Here is a 19,708-nt window from a genome sequence, read left to right as displayed (position 1 = left end):
GAAAGCCCAAGCACTTACTATATATGCTTTCAATAAAAAACACTAACCACTCCTTTCATCTTACGTAAGGCAATTCTACAAGCAAGGAAATGCCTGCAAAAAGCATTTAAAATTTGGACAGTGGAAGACAAAATTGAGCTAACCACTGAGGACTATCAATGTTTTGGATAACAAGACCCTCTTTACCTTTTTATTTTTCATTTGCATTCCCACTGATTTCAAGGACATGCCTTCTCAAGTCAACCCATTCAAAAGCTTTCTAAGAGCATTCAGTTGCACTGACACTCCACATAGCTAACTTCTGAAAAACCTGAGCCATTTGTTTCCAACTACATGCTATGCTAAAAAGGAATAATTAAAATTCCATTAGAGAAGGTCAGAAACAGTTTAAAGATTTTTAATAAATGCCTTATGAGCAGGTAGATTTTAAGGCCTTGTATGACAAAAGCTTGAAACCTCAAATTACTTTGCTGCAACCTGAGAGGCATAGCGTGCAGCACAAGACCGTTGACTTCAATTGGTCCCTTAATAAAAACAGTTGAAATAGGCCTTTTGAAAAAATTGTCAGAAAATTTTTGCATCTGGCCCCATTCATATGGCTATAGGTGCAAGACAAACAAATAGACCATCATGAGAGACAAATTTTTGCACATGTGAATTTAAAAGCTCCTTCTTCTCTCACCTTGCTTAAATGAAACATATTTATTAACCCTACCTTGACAACGCCAGAAATCTCCACTGCTAAAATCTATCCTGATGTCACAGCCTGTCTTTTGAGCACTGCTGGCCTGTAAGCAAGCAAAAGAAGAAGACAGCAGACTATTCTACCTTTCCAGATACTCAATGAAGAAAAGAGTTGTCCTTATTGGACAGAAAACAGTCCTGGTACTTGTGCCTACTCTCAGCAACACAAGTCAATGACTTTCTTTTGTGGTTAGTGAGGCTGCAAAATATGTCATCTAAAAGATCACAACAACTAACAAAGGCCACAACTTTTGGTTTTTATAAATTGTTTTACAAGAGCATAAAATCATGCATGCTGAAGCCAGCAGAAACATGGGAGAGGACTCTAGACCCATGTACTAACCAGCTGCTGCTCTACAACTTGGCAAGAGTACTTCATTTTTCCCAAGCGTTTGGAGTATTATAGTCCAACCATGTCCTACCATTGTCAGGAAGGCAAAAAACACTCCATTATGCTAACAGTGCTGTTTCTTGGCTAGGTGCTGTGGAATAGTGTTTTAGAAGTCTGACATGGCCTACCAAGTGCCAGAAATACCACTGGAAGTGCTGCATCTTTAAGCCCAGCCCCTTCAGAATCAAAAAGTTATTTTACTTTCTTGGATCCAGAAGATACTCTTCTGCTGTAGAAGAAAGATTTCACATCCACAGAGAACCACTCAACTTCAAATTTCTACCAAACTTGTGCTGACTGCATGAATCAGGAAGTGATGAGTTATAAATAAAAATACTCACTATGAGAAATAAAAGTTTACACTGTTTTTATGAAGTTAAGACTGTTGCCAAGTTATGAATTTCTTTGGGAAAATGAACAGGTGGTTCAGCTTCAGTATGGATCAGCACCTCTGTAGAGTGTTAAAGTGGTGGCTTTGGATACAACTGTCAAAACCACAAGAAGTAGTCTGAGTCAGTGCTGACCTTTCTGTTTATCCTTAGAGAAAGGTAACACTTTGCATCCAGTTAAATCCATCACAGACATACCAAATCAGTAATCACATTTGTCACGTTTTAGTTACGTGTCCACCTTAAACCACAATGCTATAAAAGCCTACTGAGTTATGAGCCTGTAGTAGAAAGACTTCTGAGCACTGGGCAAGCAGAGCCCAGCTCCCACATCACTGACAGACTGCAGCTTACTCTCCTTCACTAGTATCCCATTCAGCTAACAAACACTGCTATCACTGTGCCAGTGTGCCAAGTAGAGGCCCTTAAAAGAGCATACTGAACTAAGTGGCATATCTTCAAGAGTCACTGCAATAACCTTCATCTCTGGCATCAGATCTGCGGACAACAAAAAAAATGACTGCTCACTTTGGTCAAATACTATAGAAGGAAAGATGATATTAGGTCATTTCCCTCTTCCCCTGCAAATATTGAACCCAAGAAGTAGTCTGACTGATTTATTTGGGGATTTAAGATTACCAGTTGAGAAACCAATTAGACAATTTAAATGCTCTTACACAAAAACAAACCAGGGCAAAAAAATTCAAGATATACACAGAACATAAAAAGCATAAACATGAGTTGCATGGATACCACAGATACCTGGTGTAAGACCAGCTCTGGCATGACCACACTAGAAGTTTTGAAACCCCTTGCTTAGTTGGGCAGTGAAGTCTCCTGGAGTACCACATGACTTTCATAGTGACAACCCTGCAGGCATTCAGATGAAGAGGGTATTCGCTGCTCTTCAGAAATGTACAAACTCTAAAAATACTAAAGCAGCTCCCTTTTGTGGTCCTCCTTATCTTACTCCTCTGAGTAAACAGAGTATCACAGGCCACTTCAAGAAAAGCAAAATTTATCACTAGAAAAACTAAAGAAAAAAGCTTTTGTAAATATTACATTATTGTCTTTTTAAGTAAAAAGAAAAGCTTTCTGCTACCCTTCTCTTACTACAGATCTGAGTTGTTCCTAGTTGGCAGATAACCATTTGTTAGCTAGAGTGGAAACTTTTGTCTAAGCCTTGCAATTTCCTTTGGTTCTTAAAAATTAATACTGAAGTCTCCTGTAACTCCCAAACATGTTGCAAAGTCTGCAGGTCTTAGAAGTAAGTGAAATTCACTAAAAGCACAGTTCTTCAGCACGTTAAAGCTTCTTGTATAAAAGTGTGGGAGCCAAGACCACAATATATCAGCAGCAACATCAAAGCAATACTTAAGCCTTCAAGGAATTGAAGGATGTCTTTTTTTTTAACACAGTAAATCATCTTCTGTGACAAGCTTTCACTGAAGATGATGAGCCACCCATTTTGACAGCAGGCCACACCCACACCTACCAAGTCACATATGCACTCTACTAAGTTGTTTGCTGTATGCATGAATCCAGTTGTATTTACAAGAGCTCTGAAAATAAAATCTGTTGTCTAAAAACCAGGACAGTAACCCTTGAAAAAGAGGAAGATGAGAAGACAGTATTTAAGTGGCGTATTGAGCAACTCCAGAACAGCTTATTTTCATCCTTAACTAAGGCACAATAAGGTTAGTCATAATGCACTTCAGCTTGGTAGATGAGCTCGCAAGCTGCAAATCACTTTCTGCAGCTAGAGATCTTATTTTATAGATGTTTAAAAGGGATCATGTTCAGGGTTTTTTTGCTATAAACTTTACACAGGAAATAATGACATACCAGCAAGTACAAAAGAAGTGTTATAAACAAGACCTCTTGTAAGGACCCATTACCTTTTAAAGTCTCTCAGGCACTCTTAGTGCTCACAGAAAGAATGGGTGCACTTTAGATTCTTACCCGAGAGCTGCAATGCATACACAAGTGCAGGATACACATATCAGCAAATGGAAAATAAACTCCTCTGGGTGCCTCAGCTAGTGTGTGGAGACCAAGATCATCAGAAACGCCACATGATTGTTAGTTTAGAAGCTGAGAATGGGGACAGTATGGAATGAAAAACTCACAAAGGCACTTCACCTACCACAGACTACACATAGTTACTTTGCACAAAGATATCCAGAGGGAAACTGCTACCAAATGAGACCACACAAGCATGTAAAGTAGAATATACACAGCAAATGTACCTCCTCCTCCTGTGGGCTAGCTCACAGCTCAGGGATGCCCACAAATCACAACTACATCAACTTTTAATTTAATTCTGTTTCACAACAACACGAGTCAGATCTCAAACTTATTGAATACTAGGAGCTTGTTGTAAGTGAAATCATTATAGCCATGATGTTACAGCAGATGGCTGGAGAGTCCCCCTTCACGTGCCAGTTGAGTTACATGTGCCACAAGTTTGAAAGGTAATTGAGATACATCCACAGTCTCCACCCTGTTACCACTCCACAACTGAATGACTTTCTAACAATTTAGAACGTAAATTACATGAGAAACAACTTAAGCTACACAATGCCTAAAGCATCAACAGCACTGTCAAATTGTACCCAAGTTATCTGAAGTGATAGATCCTCTAACAACATAGTTTGAATGGCAATTCAATTCAGGCTAAATATTAAGTTGTGCAATTTCTCACATTTCATTGCATAGAAGTATTTGCACCAGGTATTTGTCTTCCTTCTTGGATCAACTGTATGGTTTCCATTTCTGGCAAAGCTTTTCAAAAAAGCAAATGGAATACGCATTCAATGCAATACAAAGTTCATAGAATCCAAATCCTCACCAGCTACTATTAAATAATTCCATCCCAGCAAGGACATTGTTACTTCACTGAGAAGCCTAAGAACTGAACCTTGAGCACTGCTTTATAAGAGGGGCAATACTTGTCAGGCCAAGTTACTAGCAAGACAACTCAAATCAGGAGACAATATTCAAATACCATAAACTAAGAAATAGGTAGGTCTTAAAAGCAAGATTTAGTTACTGAAAAAGACCCACAGTCTGTATGACAATCACACCTACAAATCCTCAAGTGTTAACAGATGAACATCAAAGCTGGAAACCAACTGAAGGTATAAACAGAGAGGCTAAAAGCCATTCAGAACAAACAGCTTTAAATAAAGATCTAGAAGGAACAAATTTAAGACAAATCCCTCAGCTTATTAAAACGACCAGTCACCTCCAGATACCACCAGACAAAGGCAAAATAAAGAAATCAGTCCCTTTAGTGACTGAGTGACAGGAATGCCACTGGTAGCAAGATGAATGGCATTGATTCTTGAGATAAAAATCTCATTCAAAGATTTTCAGAGTAAGAGCTAACAGGCCAGTACTAGAAGCGCCAAACCTTGCTCATGTATCAAGTTAAGTCCCATAGCAAATAGAAGTTTTATTGCTTCTTGAACAATATCAGCATTCCAAAAGAAATCAGCAGCTTTCTAGAACCAGTATGAGATCAGAGAAAGAAATGAGGTGTGCTTAATCTACGACAAACAGCTTGGGTATCTGCAGGCCTACACAGATCAGCAAAAGGATGAGTACTGGTACAGAATTGTTAGCTTCTGCAATGCTCAGCAAGATGTACTGGGTCATTGATTTTTCTGGGTCTCACATTTTAATTTTTAAGTTGGATAATTTTTTCATTCCATGGTCTGCTGCATTTACACAGTGTAGACTATTCCCAACTAAATACTCAGAAGTGCTTGCAACACTATTGCCTTGATGCCTCTGTATCCTGGAACTTTCACCTGCTACCAACTAGTTTTGTTTCTTTACAAGTGACCTGCAGTTCTACATCTCCTCAGACACAGAGACACAGCAATAGCTCCCCTAATCATAGCATTAGGTTCTCCTAATGCCAAGTGACATCTCTTTAAGTGCTACATTTTTCTAAGAAATTACCTTCCAGCACTTGCTCTTACCACAAGCCATTGAATAGTAACCCAGAGAACACTTCTTCCTTATATCACTCCCGTACACTGGTCCCTGGGATTACCTTACATATATACTCACATGTTTAGTGTATCCAGTAGAGCCAAAGAGGCATCCAGTGCTTCCTAACCCCGAGTTTCCAAATAAGAGTACCAACACTTCAAGAGAGCTTCCCCAAGCAACCAAGAATGCATCAAACCACAGTTTCTGCTTGGCACACTTAACTTTTCAGTCACAAATGGAAAGTAATTTGGAGCAAGACTTCCAGAAGAGAGCAAGGGCATCAAGTCTACGCTTACAAAAGAAAAACAACTAATCCAAATTTGCCAGAAGTGAGGTCACTTGGACTACTTACTCATACTGCTGCATAAGTTTGCATTAATTCTCTTTCCGACTTAGTAGTAAATAAGTTCATATTAATATGCACATTTTGGATAGCATGATCTAAATGCACTAAATGAAAAAGAAAAAGTGCAATTTCACAGCAAAGTATAGTATTAAATATCCTCAAAGTAGACAAGGTCCTTTAAAGTTTTCTTCAATAGAAAGCTTTCTAAACCCTGTTTCCTTTTTGTTCCTTTGAGAAAATGGAGAAGCAATTAGCATTTACAGCTTAGTTCCTGCTTCCAAAATACCCCTTTAACTTTTTTTATTATTTTTATGGTGGATATAAATCGCACCAAATTGTTAAATCACAGCTATTTTCTATGCTACCTATACAAATAGGGCTGATTTCTGGCAAGCCATAAAACAATTATGGCTGAATTCCTGTAGCCCTTTGATATTCCAGCCTGCCTGTAGGGCTTCAAAGCCATCTTAGCACAGTGCCAAAAATCTAATTTCCAGAAGGCACAGAAGGAAAATAAGGCATATCAATTCCCACATGCTCAAACATGAACATACCAAAACCTTAGCACTGGGATGATTATGTTTGAAAGTGACTTAGAACAAACATAGATAAGACACAGCAACAGTTTAAATCAACACTGCTTCAAAGAAGGCAAAGATACAGACACCTTGAGAAAGAGGGCATAAGGCACACTACACCTGATTCCTCAGCACTTTCTGCAAGTTGGGAAGCACATTTGAGCATTCAGCTCTCACCCCTTCTTGTGTGGAAGCAAAGAAAGGGGTGACAAATAATCATAATGTGAAAAAGAAATGGAGAAACTGCCCAAGTCTGCAGAGGAAGCAAAGGTACTTGACAGTACCGATACTGCCTGTAACAATTTACAAATACCTAGAGATTCAGCAATGACAACAACCTGAGAATTTATATAGGTGCATTTCACATTTGCACTATTATTATTATTATATTTAATATGGAAGGGTCTCCCCCTCATTTAAGCTGGGGAATCTGTTTGTTTCTGTACCAACATGGTTTCTGATAACCAGGAAAAATCTCTGAGAAAGGCAAGGGGACAACACTATAATCCTTTCAAATAACTCCAGCAACATTTCTGCCTTTAAACATGGAATTTCAAAGAGATTCAACTGAACAAACTGAAGAGTCATTACTATTTTTCTTAACATGAGAAAAACTTTCATATTGGCCAAGGAAAATACTATTTTAGTAATATAATTCACATTGGTGTAGACACACAAAAAACACAAAACATCTTTAAACTCACTGCTATTTAAATGTCTGCTGGTTTTTAGTCAAAGGTAAAAAATTTTTGCCAGCAATTCCTACTGTGCACAGGCACACAGTATGAATGCAGATAGAGAGTCAATTTAAATCAATTATGGACTCTCTATTCGAAGGTTGTATAAATGTGTACAAGCAAAATTTGTATAAAACACATGCACCCACATCACACTTTTTCTCTTCACAGAATTAATGCATGTTTTAGAGGTGCTGCAGAAAATTAGCATCATCCAAAACCACCAAATCACAAAAAAACCCAACAACAACCAAAAAAAGCCAAACAAAAAAAACCCAACAAAACAAACAACAGACACTGACAATTTCATTCTAAATCCATCCTCTTAAGTACCAACCTGGTGATCTCTAACAAATTGTTTCATCAATAAAATTAATACCAAAAGAGGGAGAGTAACCTTTAATATTTGGCCTTTCCTGATTGGTGCCCACCTCCCGTCCTTTTGAGGCACTTTTGAAAAAACATCACTAAGAATTTTCCCTAACTTTTATGAAGTCCACTCTTCTTAACTTCAGCAACTAAAATGGCAAAAACCCTTTCAATCCCATACCTGGCCACTGCTGGAGGCACCTTGCACATAATGTGTCCCTTATCTGCTGTTAAATCATTGGGCCCCCAGTGGGCCCCCACATTGGTTTAGTGAAAGCGATAACAGAAGTGGGTCAGACACCAGCTATGTAGTATTAATGTACAGTACAACAGGCTGCATAAAAATGAATGAAAGAAAACTCTCTTCAGAGAGCAGGAAGACGAAGCCTTATCTTGCATGTCAGTCTTAATCACCATTATTTTCCTTTGGTGTTTTTAATGCAAAGATACAAATGTCAGTTTTCTTTATTTCAGAATAAAACTGTTCAGTAAAAGGATGTTCCAGAAATGTTATGAGTTTAGATTAAGTGATTGAAGTTTCAAGGCAAGCAAACTGATCTAATCACTAGATTAGGTTCCAAAATCACAAAAAGTCTATAAAATTACAATATGTGCAAACAAATTTACACATTGTGTGCAAGGTCTATACTTAAAATAATACATACATATCAAATGCTTATGAAACTGATTTTAATAAACAGAGGTTAATTTAGATTTTAATCAAGAAAATATTGTTGTCTAGATCTAAGGACAGACTACAAAGAGGAACTACAACCAAAATATAACATTTTTCATTGTCTAGAATACACATATTGACAACTTCCCAGATTTAAACTACTCCTAAATTAAAATTAAAAAAAAAAAAAAAAAAACCAAACAAATAAGCCCAAGCCACATTTTAAGTACTCCATATTGAAACACAATAGCTACTTTTGATCGTATGCTTAAAATGTCAATCTTCATGTAGTTTATTAGTATTTCAACTAATGTAAACTTCAGTTCAGGCATTAAGACAAAAACGTAAGGAAATATCCCTGCAGCCCAAGATCAGTAATCTAATACAACTGAACTTTTGTTTCAACACCTGCAAGGTCTGCCGCGATTGTTTGACTTTGTTTCTATTATATCACAAATTCGAGGAAGTAACCTAATGTAGATCTGCTTCATAGAAACAAATTTGTTTCTATTTAGTTTCCAGGCAATACCCACTAGAAGGGCAGTGCTAGGATGGGACAGCAATGCCTGCAGAAGCAAACAAATATTTTACTGATGCTGGCTGATTTATTTGATTTAGGTTCAAGGGCTGGTCTTGGTGTATTTGCACACGACTGCCAAAGGCACTTAAAGAGCTTGGATGGAGTTGCTTAACTGTAATTTACACACAAATACCTTACAGTATTTTTAAGTCAGCTGTCATATTTTTTATTTAACAAATTTCCTAGGGAAGAATTTATACAGAGAATGATGAAAACCAATATCCTTACAAGAAAGGATAGCAGGTAATTACAGAGACTGGTTGGAGGGTTATTACTTCCCCCTACGCACACAGAGAGGAGTTTAAGACCACAAGATAGGGAACACATTCATATGTTCTGGCTGCCTTTTTCTTAAGTAGAAGAGTCTTACATTCAGACTCATCTCAAAAAAAAAAAAAAAAAAAAAATTAGTGCCTCAGAAGTCTTCCTGAAATATCTCAACCCTTCAAATAGAAAGGATAATGCAACTTATGGCTATATTGCCATTTCTATTAACCTAACTGTAATGAGTAGACTATAGGTTATGGGTAGAATACTTTTTGCTGAAAAGTCATCACAGCAATATTCTGCAGAAACAGGCTAAAACACAGCACAATTGGAAGGGGCCAAAAAAAGCCTCACCAAATTTAAGATGGGACCTTTTGTTTTAGAGTATTTACTAAGTACAAATGGAATCATTTACAATACTCACAGAAGCTACACACTTAAAAACACTTCAGACATATTACTGACAACCATGCAAGGAAATACCTTGAGTGCCAAAAAGATTTAGTCTTAACAGTGCAGGAATTTTATCACAGACAGGAGCAGACCTTTGCAGCTCTACGAGACAACACCTTAATAGTAGCAAGAAAATAGATTAGGAACCTTCAATATACAGAGAAATTTACAAAAAACTCTATCTTCTGATTTCTGTGCAGCAAACAAAGATTACTTTGGCAGCCTCTAAAGGAAAGACTAAACAAAAAGCAATACATTAACGAAACACACCTTCTGGGGATTTTGTAACTCTCAAAAAAAAAAAATATATATATATATATATATATACACTTTTTAAGTATGTTTCTTATCATTATCTCTTTATTCCTTGCTATTCCTCATGCCAATGCCCAGTCCATTTTTTTTTTAGATATCTGAAATTTACCTGTTGAGAACTTCTTTGAATAGTTAACTGACCTGGTCCTAAACTAGTTCAACTGCACTTCCATCCTCTTCTCAACTACTAAATTTGGGGAACAATCTACATAAATACTTTCCACATTCAGTCTTCAAACACAACAAAACGAGTCCACAGCCTTCCTCCCCATGTCTTAAAAACTCCAGTGTGGATCCTCTGTGAAGTTATTGACTGGCAGCAGACATCCACCTCCGTCTGCTCGTTGGCCGGTCCACGGGGTCACTCCCGTGCATGCTGCCTGTGCTGCACAGGAGCCAGGCCCTGGAATGCAGTGCCTGCTGTGCCAGTGCTCAGCAAAACAAAACCCCCAAGCCCTGGGAGACACAGATGGAGCAAGCCAGCACACACCACGCACAGGACACAGACTCTCTGCAGCACCTCCACTTACTAAGCACTCCTCCAGTGAAAGGCAGAAACTGGAAATTGGGTGCAAAGGGCTAGGCATTGGATCTGGCTAAAAAGAACTAATCTTCTGCTTATTAGTGTCCATTTTTTATCCCTAGCAAAAGCTTATGCCACAGAGACAAAACACAACACCACCTAAAAAATACTTCAAGGGTGGACAACTCTTTTAAATGTGAAAGCTTTTCAGCTTTTTAGTGATATTTAAAGAAACAGAGCTATTACAAAGCAGTACTCATTAAGACCTTTCCACAGAAACAAGTCAAAGACTGTACAATTTCAGTATACTTTACTTTCACATAGTTTTGCTTTTCCTTGTAGCCAATGTAGTAAGTCATTTTAAGACACCAAAAGTATCCAGAATTATATTATGCTGTAAGAAGGCTGGGCAAGGAGAAAACTAACAAAACAAAAAAATATCGAACAAGTCAAAAAAAAAAATCATCTGGCATCATCCTAACTACAAATAATTGCCCTAGAATATTACACCAGATCTGTGCATCTCCACATTCAGAGAGCACACAAGATTTCAGGTTTAATCCACCCTCTCCTTCTTTTCCATAGAAGATGGTGTCAGTGCTGTGATGACACAAACCCCCACTGTGTAAATTATTTTTACCAAGTTCTTCAATAAAATACTCACTTAGAAGTTACATTATGCAAAATTAAATGTGCATATTTTTTGTTATTGTAGAGCCTGGTATGTGATAACAAGAGGAATTAAACCTTCACTTACCCATTTAATACCAATCAATCAAAATTTATTACTTGAAGGGCTGCTTCAAGAAACAGCAAACATTATTGGACCCGCCATTTTTCCACACAGATGATGGAAAACAATGTGATTGCTAGCTTCTAGCCCACAACATCAAGTAGTTCTGTTTACACTGAATCTACACATTTTTCCTTCTTGGATAACTTGCCCTTTAAAGTTTGTACATAAAAGGTAAAATATTGTCTTCCACTAAGTATACAAGGAAGTATACTATGTATACAGAGTCCTCAATTTCCCCTATAAGCCTACACCTTGTCTGTTAACCCCTATTTCAAGATATATGTTATGTTCACATTACTTCTATCTAGAAAGGGCAGAACAATTAGTATCCCACTGAATTGGGTGGAATTCTTCTGTACAAGCTTTAGAAAAGCAGTTGCAAACAGTAAATTTAGATTTGCTGCAAACTACAATATATCCTAGGAATCACCAGCAAAATCAATCCACCTCACACTGCTCCTTCAGTTCTACTCTTGTATTGCTTTCTTATGTGTAATAATTCACTTTGTTATCATAAACAAACATTTGAAAATAGAAACACCTACGCCAGTATTTACCTTTATCACCAAATGTCCTATGAAAAATACATACATCCTACTCTGTATGGTCATGTAGGTTTTCACATAGAATTACAGACAAGTAACTGCAGTCATTCAATTGCAATTTGTAAGCATCAGGTGCTCAGAATGTGTCTGAATTGCATTTAAAAGAAATTACATTTGATCTATCTGTTTGATAATGTAATAGCTGTCAAGACCTCTGTTACCACAGCATGCACAAAGTTTAAAATCAAACTCGTACAGACCCACTAGGCTCATCCAGGGAGCTCAAAGAAACAAACCTGTACTCCTCTAGAAAGCCAGAGTCAGTACAGGAGTTTGGCACAGTATTAACAGTGTGATACAGCCCATACCTGACATACAAGGGAGAGAATTAAGCCAACAATACTGATAAGAGCTCTGATGAGCTCTTATATAAATAGATTTAATTTTAAAATCAATTCCCACACAGATATTTAAGTATACAAATATTTTATACAGCAGTCTGTTCTTCCAGCCCTTTACATATAATAAAAGGCACATCAAAAAGGCAAAAATCATACAAAAAGTAAACAACATCTTGAATTACAAGCTAAGTGTTTTACAACTGGATAAGAAATCATAATTTTCATGCAAACATATAAAACTGTTAGAATTTGACTGTTCCTTTGTCTTCATATATGTCTATCAATCACTGCCAGAAAGGAAAGAAAGAGGATGGTTGCCTATGAACTAAAGGCTGTTGGTTTAAAATTGCAGGTGTTCGTCACAAGAATCTCACAAAAATTCATGTAGTCAAGCTTCAGCAGCCTATAGATTTAACTCGGGATTAAACACGTATAAACTGTGTTTTCCCGCTATTGCAAGCATCATCAACAAGCTTTACATTCATGTTGCTGCCCAAATGTATCAAGCTGCCTTATTTACAGATTCTACCAGAACAAAGGACAGATTAATCCTCTTCAACATTTATCACCAAAACCTGAATTAAAAACTGTAAAAAGCCCCAAAATCAAACCCAACACACAAAAACTGAATCCTAACCACACTGCACAACATTGTTACAAGAATAGCCTTCATACTTAAACAGTACCACAAAAAAAAAGGTAACAAATCTATGCCCAACATTTTACAATTTACTAAATCTTAACAATCACACCTGCAGTTCATATTGCCTAACCTCTAACTGTAAATAATACATGGCTTAAACATTTCTGACACATTTATTTTTCTAAGGATAAAAACTGTACAAATGTAAATGGAGTCATAATAATTATTGAACAACACACTTAGTTAAATTTTTTAAGAAAATGAAAACAACTCCAGTTTTAATACTGAGGAATCTTCTCCCTTGTCTTACTAAAATAAAAGTGATAGATTTGATCTTACACAGAATAATCTGTTTTTCTCTGCTTCAAGCAAGTAGAATTCTACACATATCCAAAAATCTTTTGCACAACAGTCCTGAAACGACACTTCCTGCCATCGAAAATCTAGAAGAGCTACAATCAATGAATATTAATATTGTAGCTTTAGTAAGAAATAACTAGAGTTTCTTAAGACTAAAAAATCTGTTTCAACAATTAAACACTATACAAATTTAACCTAATGTGAAATAGTGAAGGATCATATTTTATGACTTAAGAGAGTCAGAACTGATTGGCAGTTTCGGACAGAAATCAGCATTTGCCCTTGCAGAAACATGCCTACAGGGAGAAGAAATGTAGGTAGGAGTAGCAACCCTTCCATTAAAAAATTAAAATAAGCACCAACTGAACACATAATTCACACAACTAAACCACCTAAAAAACTGAGCAAATAGACTAGAAAAGTTTTTGACACTGGAGGATGCAGCAGCCCTATTATTTCCCAGTTTTTTCCACACTGTTTACATCTAAACAAAGCCTAAATATTGGCTTTGAACATGATTATTTTGAGTCACACCAATGAGGTGAAATTATTTATTAGAAAACGGGTTTTCTGTACACATAGTATCTTAAAATCAAAACCACCAATTATTTACTAATGTCACTCATGATAGCTTCCCTATATTGAAACTCTTTACACTTTCTTTTAAGTTTGCAAAATGCCCTTTTGAGTTGCTACTGGCTGAATTACAAAGTGCATCTAAAACCACTCGTGCATTCTCAAAGCCATTCAGCTTCATACTCAGTAGCAGCAAAATTAAGTCTCAAGAGTTTCCTGTTAAACAAATGAAGCTCTTCACTAGATATCAGTCATTTCATGTGACCATTCTGCAGCTAAGAGCCACAATTGACCTAAAAGATGCAGTATGAAACCTGTATCTGTTAGATTGATGAAAAAGAAACTCCTGTGTGCCTATCATACTTAGATGGTTAGGTTCAGGCAAATTTAAGAGGGGGGAAAAAAGCAAAGAAAACAGACCTAAAACTGATCTAAGTTCTTACAAGTATAGTTAAATATCCTAAATATTTAATGCACATATATACACACACATATATATATACACATCCTAAATATTAAATACACATCATAAAACTGCTTGTTTAGTAATCTTGATGATCTGCCTGAACTAGCTTGTCTGAAAGGAAAACTTCAATCATCTGGGAAGAATCTGCTTATGGGTCCCTATCCTCACATCACTCAGTTCACTAAAATTAATAGAGTTAAGACTCTCATTGACTTTAAATGGAGCACAAAAAGGTTTTTTTTTTCAGCTAAAAATCATGCAAAGAAAAAATAATTTAACAAGAATAGCAAAAGGCATCTTTTGCAGTAACTAAATATATTTTAAACTGTTATGATTCACTGAAATCTCATCCTGCATCAACAGACTACCTTAATGAAAACAATCAATGCTGGAAATGTGAACTTTCCAGAGGACAACTGCAACTGGTCCTTCCTGCACTAGAACATCAAGCAGCTTTACTTCCACCACTTTGTCCTATAATGGTAAAACATATTGAGCTAAGAGATGCACTAAGCAGAGCTGCTCTCGTTCCACAGAGAAAAGCAACCATCTCCTACTTTTAAAGTTACAAGATTCCAGTGACCAAACCAAAATTTTCTCATTGACTAAGCTATTCGAACAGAAATACTGCCTACCATTTTAATAGGAAAAATTTAGTTTGTCAAAAAGTACCAAAGAGTAACAGAAATTTAACCACTCAGAACACACTAGTTCCAATGCCATTTTGAGATGTGCTTACAAGTCATCAAAACACAAGAGATATGTTTCCTTATCCAACTGAAATACTATGAGAGTACGTCAGGCAACTTTTGAAGAGCATCAGCATTTATAGGGCAAGAAGAAGAAAATATTTCTACATTGCCTAGCATCCATGCAATTAATGAGACATATTACAATGCAAGAACAACAGCTCCGCTCTCAGAGGCAGTATAGCAGCGGATCAAAACTAACCACAATCCGGTGACACACCTTGTTTCACAGACGTCCTTTAAAATACTTCACTTCTACACATAGGCTGATTTTCTTCACATGAATGATGAAAGATAAGCAGCACATGCTTTGAAATACAGGTAGAATCTTAAAAATTCTCCATATCTTCTCTCAACCAATTTACATCAGCAGACAAGATTTGCAAACAGCAGCATTTGTGATTGCATGACGATCCTACGAGAGCTTTTGTCTTACAAAAAATACCTGAAATTGAGTCTGGGCATGACTCTACTCTCTATAATGTGCCTAGCAGCCCAGTTGCGATCCCCACCATCCATGAAACTACTTATGGAAATCAGACAGCAGAGCAGGCCATTGAACAGGATGAAGTAAAAAGCTCAAATCACTGCACACTCCTGTACGCTCCACCATGCAAGGATAAACTTAGGCACTAAGTCATCATGAGGCAAACAGTAAGCAATAAAACCACCATCTCAAGCTCAGGATTTTAAGGTGAGACAGACTGAAAGATGAAGAATACTATTTTATTAGGTCACTCAAGCTTATCTACACTTTGTCCACTGTTGGTCACCATCACCCCTCCACCCTGCCAACACACACAAACCAACCTGCTCTGCACGCCAGTGACTGAACAACACCCCAGTAATGTTGCCACCTTAAAACTAAAGCAACTTTGGGATACAGGACCCTGCTTGCTCTGTAGCAACTATTAGCAGAACAAACACTTGGACACACCTTTGCAAACTCACTGCCAACATCCACTATTTCCAAAATTTCTAGCATAAACAGATAAGCAAAGCCATAGTTGTAGCTGGCAAACTGACAGTTTATCCAGCTATTCTCATAAATTTGCAAAGCAAATGACCTGACAATAATTTATCTCCCTTGTCTCCCCTGGTAGCCAGAATTACTGTGTCTCTAATAAAAAGTGATCTAGTAACAGAAATACTTTATGAGTTAATAACACCTATCTTAGCTTGTTGATTTATTATTTTCAAATAGATCCATGAGCTTTACAGATAGACCTAATGAACTAAACTTTTTCCTAACATGCAAACAGCTCAGAGCAACCACTCTTATCATGAGACAAAAAGAACACTTACCAGATAACTAGATGTTATTATGGCTTGGCAGTATACTAGTACTTGCTTTTGATTAATCTTATACACCTAAATTCAGCATGCTAAACCCATGGCTCAGGAAAAGTTTGTGAAATTAACAAATATCTCAAAGCGGTAAGTTATCCCATGCTAAAATAATGAAGTATATAACTGCAGACAAAGTGAAAACAGGTAGTTTGACTAACACTTCAAACATGCATATCATTCCTATTAAATATGCAACACTTGAGCTATCAAACAAAACTAGTAGCACTGATTTACAGAGACCAAAAAAAACACCTTAGAATACTTTTGTCAAAAATTTTAACAGCACTTCTAAATTAGAAAGACCAACTGCTACCACTTACAAGGCACACATTCCCACCTCCCTTTTAAACACTTAACAATAGCAGAAAACATTCTAAGTAATTCACACATGGATCATTCCCCCGAAGTGATTTCAAGGTCCTGAAATTCCTTCAGCATCAACAGTTTCAGGAGGCTAAGCAAAGCCCATAAGTGAATGGAATGCCTGTCATCCAGGTTATAATCTGCTGAATGAGAGTGGCCGCAGAGTTCTCCAACAATCCAAGGCAGGTACAAGAACTGTACAAGAAGTCCCCTCCCAGGCTAAACAAGAGGGCATCCTTCCCAGCAGCTGCCACATCATGAAAATTATGCTTACAAACAAAACCCCAAAATAAACACCCTAAAACAATTACATAAATGACTGTGTAACTGAACCCAGAAGCTGGAGACAGAAAGCAAGTAGCAAATGATATATCCCTCACTTACAAAAGTCCTCAACTATATTCTTATTAGCAAGCTCCGCATCACACCTAGCAACCAAATTTGAGAAGCAGAATCATGTTTCAGCAAGCAAATAAATATAGCAGAGATAACAAAAGCAGAGAGGACAACCAACAACTCCTATGCAGACCGGGCTTCAAGTATTAAGCACATTCCTACCTCTGATTGAATGACCCATCATCTAATTCATTGAATATGAATAATACTATCTCAGCTATTCAGGGTTCTTAGATCTGTTCTCAAGAGTTTTTCTCCCAAACTATCTAGACAGACAAAGTCATGTCTTTTGCACAAGAAATAGAAGAAAGCAAGAGGAAAACTCACCAGGACAAGCTAGGCAATTTAATTCAACAATAAGACTGCAGTACGTCATACAATTCACTGAAAACCGTTTGTGTAGTACTGCACAGATTTAAACAGATCCAAAAAATACACTGACAGTATGAAAATAAAAGACAGTTAACAGCCTGTACTTCAGAGGATAAACTCTGGAGCTGAAATAAAGTAATTCTTACACTCTGATGCTTAAGAGATGGAAAGTATTCTAGAGAAAACACAGTCACCGATATAAAAAAGTCACAGCTTGGTATTTTCCAACTGAGAAACATTAAATAAAACTGTATGTTTTTATCCTACCATAAAGCAAAGCTTTTTTATCTCAAGACTCAAAATTTTCTTGTCTTTTGCTCCATAAACATTCAATTTATCCCCTCCCAAGCTCCAATTTAAGACAATGTTGTTCCAAGGAACTTGAGAAGTACTAGATGCCAATAAAGATAACAGATCAAATGAAAGATAACACCTAAGTATTGTGTCTGTATAGATAAATAAACCTGCTCACTTCTTTTATTTGTACTGTTACCTCAACCAATCCCACTACAATAATCAAGACAAGCAAAGGCTCAGGAAACAGATCTGAAAACAAAAGGCTTCTTACATGTCTCCCAGCCAAACTTGTGCGGGTACAAATGCACCACACATGCACTACTAATGCACCTTTTGAGACTTTTTTATGTACTCACAAAAAGATGAAACCCAGGAGATGAACACGCAGGGTGTTGAAGGAATCCAAACACAAGTAGCAAAATCGGAACACCAACACATGTACAGGCATCCTTATTTCCAGTCATACAGACATCGGGAGAAAACAACACCAGCCAGAAGGAAGTAACACGTGGGCAAAAATCGCCAGTGAGCACCTACGCTGGGACAGAAGCTAACTCCATGCCACCCACCACCGAGAGACCAGAAGGAGTCGGGACCCAGGCCCACGGCCGGAGCACGCTCTGCGACCGCAGGCAGCCGGGAGCGGACATGCCGCGGCAGCAAGCGCGTGAGGGGCAGAGAGGAGCCGCTCCCGCCCCCGGACAGCCCCACAAGCGGCGGGAGAGAGCCCCGGCAGCCCACCACCGCACTGGCGACCGCTTTTGTTCTCCACCGAGACCGGCACAGACCCACCGCCTGCGCCCGCGCCGGGCCGCCTCCAAGCGCTCATCACAGGACAGACCCCACTACCTCTTTTCGGCCTGGGGAAGCTCTCGTGCAGGTGAAAGATGACTTTCTCCACAAAGTGCTGAATGTTGCTGTGCTCAGGGCCTCTGACAAACACCATCCAGTCGTGGGTGAAGCCCTCCACGGTGGGTTTCTTCCTGACCTGGGCTCGGTGCCCCAGCTCCAGCTTCACCTGGACGGCACACTGCGGGGGAAGAGGCGGGGAGAGGCCGGTGAGCGCCCCAACGAGCGGAGATGGGGCTGGCGGCCGGGGGGAACCGGACCCATCGCGGGCAGTACGCGGACACACGGACACAACCGTACCACAAACACGGCAGAAAGGATTTGGTGGGGGGAGAGTTGGCAAAACCAGCAACGCACCGCTGAAACAACAATAAAACGGCCCCGCAGGCGAGGGCGTAGGACAGCCCTCGGTGCCACCGGGAGAGCGCGGGGAGGCGAGCCGGGCCCGCTGTCAGGGACGCCTCGGCGCCTCCGCGCTCGCTGCCCGCGCTGCGGCGGCAGGACCACGGCTCCCTCCAAGTGCGTGCGCGCGCCGCGCCGCCACCGGGAGCAGCGAGAGGCAGGGAAAGCCGCATGCGAAGATAAATTCCCGGTCACGCCAGCCCCTTCCCGGCGGCGCCGTGCAACGCGGGGTGGAGGGCTGGAGAAGACGCGCGCTACTCACTCACCGAGCCGGCCATGCCTGGGGCGCCGGTTTCGTCGGGGCGCTCGCTGCCGTCCCCCACCCCCACCGCGCAGCCCTAATTCATGAGGACGTGGAGGAGATGGCGGGCGCGCAGAGAAGCGACGAGCGGGAGGCAAGCATCCTCTGTTGTGCTGCTCCGGCCGGCGGCGGCTGCCGGCTCTGGCTCGCGGCTCCGGCTCCCCGCGCTCCCGCGCCCGCTCCCCGCGCTCCCGCTCCCCGCCCGCGGCAGCCCCGCCGCTCGCCCCAACCCCGCCGGCCAGCGCAGCACCCGCCGCGCATGCGCACCACTCCTCTGCCTGACACAGTGTGAGGGACACAGTAGTAAGTGCCGGGGGCGGCACCAGCCCCGCGCGACAGCCAATGGTGCGCAAGCTCCTCCGCGCGGCCCCGCCCCGGCCCGCCCGCCCTTAAAGGAACAGGTTGCGGCCCGGCCGGCACCCGCGGCACCGGGCCTGGCGGCAGCTCCGCCACAGGCGCTGCCCGCGCTAGC

General features: G+C 39.7%; 1 protein-coding gene across 1 annotated transcript in view; it reads right to left on the bottom strand.

Moving 5' to 3' along the window:
* MLLT3 (MLLT3 super elongation complex subunit) overlaps positions 1 to 19,382 on the bottom strand; it is a 117,771-nt gene extending 98,389 nt beyond the window's left edge. The window contains exons 1-2 of the mRNA XM_058044310.1: positions 19,202 to 19,382; positions 18,534 to 18,714 (exon numbers count right to left, since the gene is read on the bottom strand). Coding sequence (XP_057900293.1) covers positions 18,534 to 18,714; positions 19,202 to 19,213 — 193 coding nt within the window. The 5' untranslated portion in view covers positions 19,214 to 19,382. The remainder of the gene's footprint in view (positions 1 to 18,533; positions 18,715 to 19,201) is intronic.
* Between the last annotated feature and the right edge of the window lie 326 nt (positions 19,383 to 19,708).

Source organism: Melospiza georgiana, chromosome Z (assembly GCF_028018845.1).
Source record: "Melospiza georgiana isolate bMelGeo1 chromosome Z, bMelGeo1.pri, whole genome shotgun sequence".
Lineage (NCBI taxonomy): Eukaryota > Metazoa > Chordata > Aves > Passeriformes > Passerellidae > Melospiza > Melospiza georgiana.
The sequence above is the reverse complement of the archived record's forward strand: the minus strand, read 5'-3'. Positions and strand labels throughout refer to the sequence as shown.